Source organism: Protomyctophum bolini (assembly GCF_963924005.1).
Source record: "Protomyctophum bolini genome assembly, chromosome: 3".
Taxonomy (NCBI): Eukaryota; Metazoa; Chordata; class Actinopteri; order Myctophiformes; family Myctophidae; genus Protomyctophum; species Protomyctophum bolini.
The window spans coordinates 36,755,458-36,760,215 of NC_137864.1; the positions used below are offsets into that span (position 1 = coordinate 36,755,458).

The 4,758-nt window shown below is 41.1% G+C and overlaps 1 protein-coding gene across 1 annotated transcript; it reads right to left on the bottom strand.

Annotated features, from left to right (window-relative positions):
* Positions 1 to 2,503: 2,503 nt before the first annotated feature.
* LOC308312599 (GTP-binding protein Rhes-like) lies at positions 2,504 to 4,182 on the bottom strand. Its single transcript, XM_080759263.1, has one exon. It carries the CDS (start codon positions 3,938 to 3,940, stop codon positions 3,314 to 3,316), a length of 627 nt encoding a protein of 208 aa, XP_080615389.1. The 5' UTR covers positions 3,941 to 4,182; the 3' UTR covers positions 2,504 to 3,313.
* Positions 4,183 to 4,758: the final 576 nt, after the last annotated feature.

Sequence of the window (4,758 nt, forward strand, 5' to 3'; positions counted from 1 at the left end):
GGTTCTGTCTTAATTTGAACATTATGCATTTTAACTATGGCTCTCTGACCTACAAATGTAGTTTGTAGATGCAGTGCAAGTGTGAAGTCTAAGCTTAACCTGTAGTGTGGGTGGATTAATAGCACAAGTTTGAAGTCAAAGCTTAACCTGTAGTGTGGGTGGATTAATGGCACAGTCCTGAAACTTTAACAACTTTCAGTACCAGTTTCAGTAACTGATTAGGCCTCTTGTTTGAAAGGCATGGGAGAGCATGCCGTCTCTAAACTGTTACCGTACTTGCATAGCCACCTGCGTTGTGCAGGTCCATTCTGTATAGTGACCATTATGGCTGTGCCAGGTTATAACATCTCTGCTTCAATCAATGTAAGCCATGAATCTGATTATAAGCAAAAGGTTGTAAAACCCCAAACCCCAAATGTCATATATTGTATATATAACTGTAAACATGATTTAGAAAAGGAAATATGTAAGGAATAATGTCTGCCTAGGTGGTCATTGTCGGGAGATAATTCACTGAGGTTTTTCAGGAGCACAGAGGTGGTTAATCACCCTGAAGGTGAATTATATCCAGACAATGACCACCTAGGCAGACATCCCGCTTATTACATGGTTACTTAATACATAAATTAATAAAATTGACCAACAACAAAACGAGATATTTATTTGCTTGCGGTAATTCCATAAAGGCTCATTCATAGTCTGGATTTTCGGTGGTGAGGTGACCACCGCTCCGGTGGTGAGATGACCACCGGAGCTGAAATAACGTTGAGCGGTGGCGAGTAAAAACAGAGAAGGGCTGGAGCAGTGGCGATGGTTTGCTCTTCACCGCGGCTCGTGACATGATGTAGTTCGGTGGTCACTTCACCGAAAATCCAGACTATGTATGAGCCTTAAGTGTTGCACTGGCCGGTGTCTGCCCAGCTGCAGCACTGTCGGAAAACAAAGGAGTTGATCAAATAGAATCCTGTTCTCATGCGCTGTGTATTATTTAGCCTGTGCTCTGCTGTTTCATAAAGGAGGAACAAGACCATGTGAGGTTTGTAATATCACGCTTGTCTCAGCATTGTTGTCTTTTAGTTAAGTTTATTGAATAATTCTCCCACAACAAATCTATTTGAACATAACCGGCTGTTCCACTGCAGTGAAAAATAGAGCAGGACTGTCTGTGTCCAGAACCGTGAACTTGTTCTAAACGCCTCAGGATTCAATTCGTCTGCTGAGGAGCTTTGACCAAGTCCAGGGGCAAAGACGTTTGGGCATCACTCATTAAGTGAATGAATTGGCACACTGATAAAACACAGCAGCAAAGCCTTTTTAAAAACAATGGTTAAATGATGTAAACTGCAAGAGTGTAAACAAGGAAAATGTGGACAAAAAATCTCTTAACCTTTTTTAAAGAAACACAAAGTTGACTGTTCTGACTGCAGCCTCTAATAAATAATTGAATGATAATAACTGATCAATAGGCTACTCATGGAAAATAACAGTGAGATGTAAAATGTATACCTGTCAATATATCATACATTGCAGCATTAGTAATAAGTTGACAAGTCCACACACCTGCATGGCTGTGGCCGAAGCTGTTAGGCCTCCTCCATTGTAGCGTGTGAATGAACACAGGCAGTGTGCAAAAAGCTGTTAAAACTGGACCGAAAGAGGAACTAGAGACCCAACGTTTACTAGGCCACTTCCTCAAAATGAAACAGGAAATGTAGTTCAGTCCTTCCTATCTGATTCTGATGGAGAGAGGGGGATGTGCAATTGTGCATGGACCTCAGTGCAGAGAGGGGGATATTGTGCATGGACCTCAGTGCAGCACACAAATGTCTGTGCTTTGCACATTTATGGACCAACTTGTCATCTGTTTGAAAGATACGTATCTGACATTTAGTATTTAAACCTTTTATTTCTCATGGTGTTTGTCTCATGCTAGAGGTGTAGCATGAAATATTTGTTATGCTAAAACTCACTAAGGCCAGCCGGGTATTATTGAATGAACTGTGTTTTCAGTATGGAGGCAGCATACCCTATTTAAAAGAGAATGTAGTATTTATTTTCTAGCCAGCAGAGGGCGATATACACCTACAAGAACCATGCTTCCTAACATCAATGTAAAACACAGATTTATTTCAGGTCACCAGACTCTTTAAAACCACAATTGTGATTTATTCAGTAACAACCTTTTTTCGAATTTAAAGTGAGCATGAAAACTCAAATCAATGGAAGGGAGATGCATTGTTGAATAGTGACATGTAATACTTTATGTGACCCTAGTACTATGTCAGACTTAGCGGATTAGGTGGGTGTGTTTTGTGTACCAAGTGGATGTAGGCCAGTATGACAAGCACAGTAGATTTGCATTAGTTAATTATAATTATACTGCACTGTGTGCACCAGAAAATATTATTCAGCAACATAAATGTTCATGAGATTTCAGATTTTTCCACGACCTTTGCATACAATTGAAGCGTGAATGAACTTGTGAGACTTGCATAGATTTACAATTGTTGTCTTTATTTCATTTATTAAGCCTTTATATCCACTTAAATTTGTTAAATTCACAGCAAAACCATTTAAGAAATAAATAATATATAAAAGTTAATTTAAAAAGAAAAGTGCATTGACATGAACTATCTGCATTTCACCACATTTTTATGTATTTTAATATTTTTATTTTAACAAACACTATCATACCTGATGACAAATTAATTGCAGATATTGGATTAAAAAATGTAAACAAATTATGCTACGTTTTTTCTTTACATTAAACCGCAGGACTTTAAATATCGATTTCCACATTTTGTTTGCAACAGTCCAAATGCATATACAAAAGTCCAACATTTTGTTGTACATTCCAAATCCCTTGTTGTTATAGATCAACATTAAATGCAAATAGAAAAGCCATACATTGATCTAAACACCAGCAGCATGTCACCAAATAAGCAGCAACATTGTATACTTTAAGTAAACATGAGTGGTATAAATGCCTTTCTAATTTTTCCCCTCTTCACTCCCTTGTACCGTGTGCAATCAGAGTACATTTTTACTATCTGCCTCGGTTTCAGATTGTATTGCAAAGCAACACATTGCACCTGCATATGTAGGAAACAAACTACAGCATTTGCAGCATTATTTCACAATATATTTTCTGCCTCCTAACAGTCACACCCACTACGATCAAGCATCTCTCCTCAGATCCTCCTGTCCAGCACTTTCTTTTGGCTGATACACACAACACATCTTTGTTTAGACCATGATCTCTCGTCTTCCGTTCCGAATCTGTCCATCACATCTCGTCTTACAGTGTCTCAGTTTATGATAAAATACAGCTGTTGGTCTTGTTCATGGGCGGCCGGAAGCTGCTGTCTTTGGGGAAGGTCTCCCTACGTCTGCGCAGCGCAGGGCTCAGGCGGCTGGGCAGGTTGACCTGCTGAAGGAGCTCCTTGAACACCTCCACCACGTTGGAGTTGTCTTTGGCCGAGGCCTCCAAGTAACTGTTGTTCCATTCCAGCTCTACGGTCGACAACGTGTCCTCGCTGGACACCTGGCGCTCCACTTCCCGGTCCGCCTTGTTCCCCACCACTACAATTGGCGCAAACTTGTCTTCCTTGACCTCCAGGATCTCATCTCGGAGGCTCTTGACCGCCTCCAGTGACTCTGGGTCGTCCACGGCGTACACCAAAGCGAAGGCGTCGCTGTTTTGGATTGAGAGTTTACGCATGGCCGGGAATGAGTAGCTGCCACTCGTGTCCAGGATCTCGACCGTCACCTTGACCCCGCCAATGTCGTACACCTTGCTGTGCAGCTCCTCCACCGTGCGGCGGTGTTTAGTTTCAAAAGTGTCCTGGAGGAACCTCCGGATCAGGGCAGTCTTGCCCACTCCTGCTGCACCCAGAAACACCACTCGAACCTGGGTCTTCTCTTTCACTGCCAGAGACATGCTGAAGCTCTCTTTCTACTGTTGATGCTCCTTGCTTAGATGAGCCTGAATTAAATTCACTTTAAAGATGTTCTAACTCCTACAAAATGTATGCATATAATTTTTTTGGTTAAAAGTGAAAGATTTGGCCTGGAATTCTTTCAGCAGCAAAGTATTTTAAATTATTTTTTATTTCTAAAGCCTTTCTTTCTTCATATGCCAGTGTTATGCCAGTGTTGAAAGCAGGGTTTTGATAAAGCCTTGCAAACATGACTAGTGTGCAGCCTCCGTCGTACGCTGCCTTTTATGCTTGTTGGTGGTGGGGGATTCCATGCCCTCTTCTGGTTTGAACCAATCCGCACCTGGCAACCTGATGAAGTATCCAGGCAGCCAATAACAGGACAGCATGCAAATTCGGTTAGGGGACCATGCAGTTCAGGAGGAGGAATAAGGAAGTGAATAGGACAAAAGGAGTGCAGGAAATGTTTCTATTCATTTTTATGTCATTACAGCTTGATTCTACAGCATTGAGGGAAATTACTTTGGGGGACATACGATATTCTCCATGATGAGGATAGTTTTGACCAGTGGTTTTCAAACGGGGGTCTTTGGGTTTCCCCAACAAAAGCTTAACCCGATCAGCCTTTAGATAATAACCTCATTCAGAAGTTCACAACTCATGACATCTTGCATTTCCTTTTAATGTTTGAATATTTCTGAAACATTTTAAGCACAACTCTTGTATCATGTAGGGCTCTAGCACAATACATTTCCCACTGAGCAATAGTCTGCTTTTAGATTGCCGTCTAAAAATTGGGTAAAAATACAACAACAAAAAA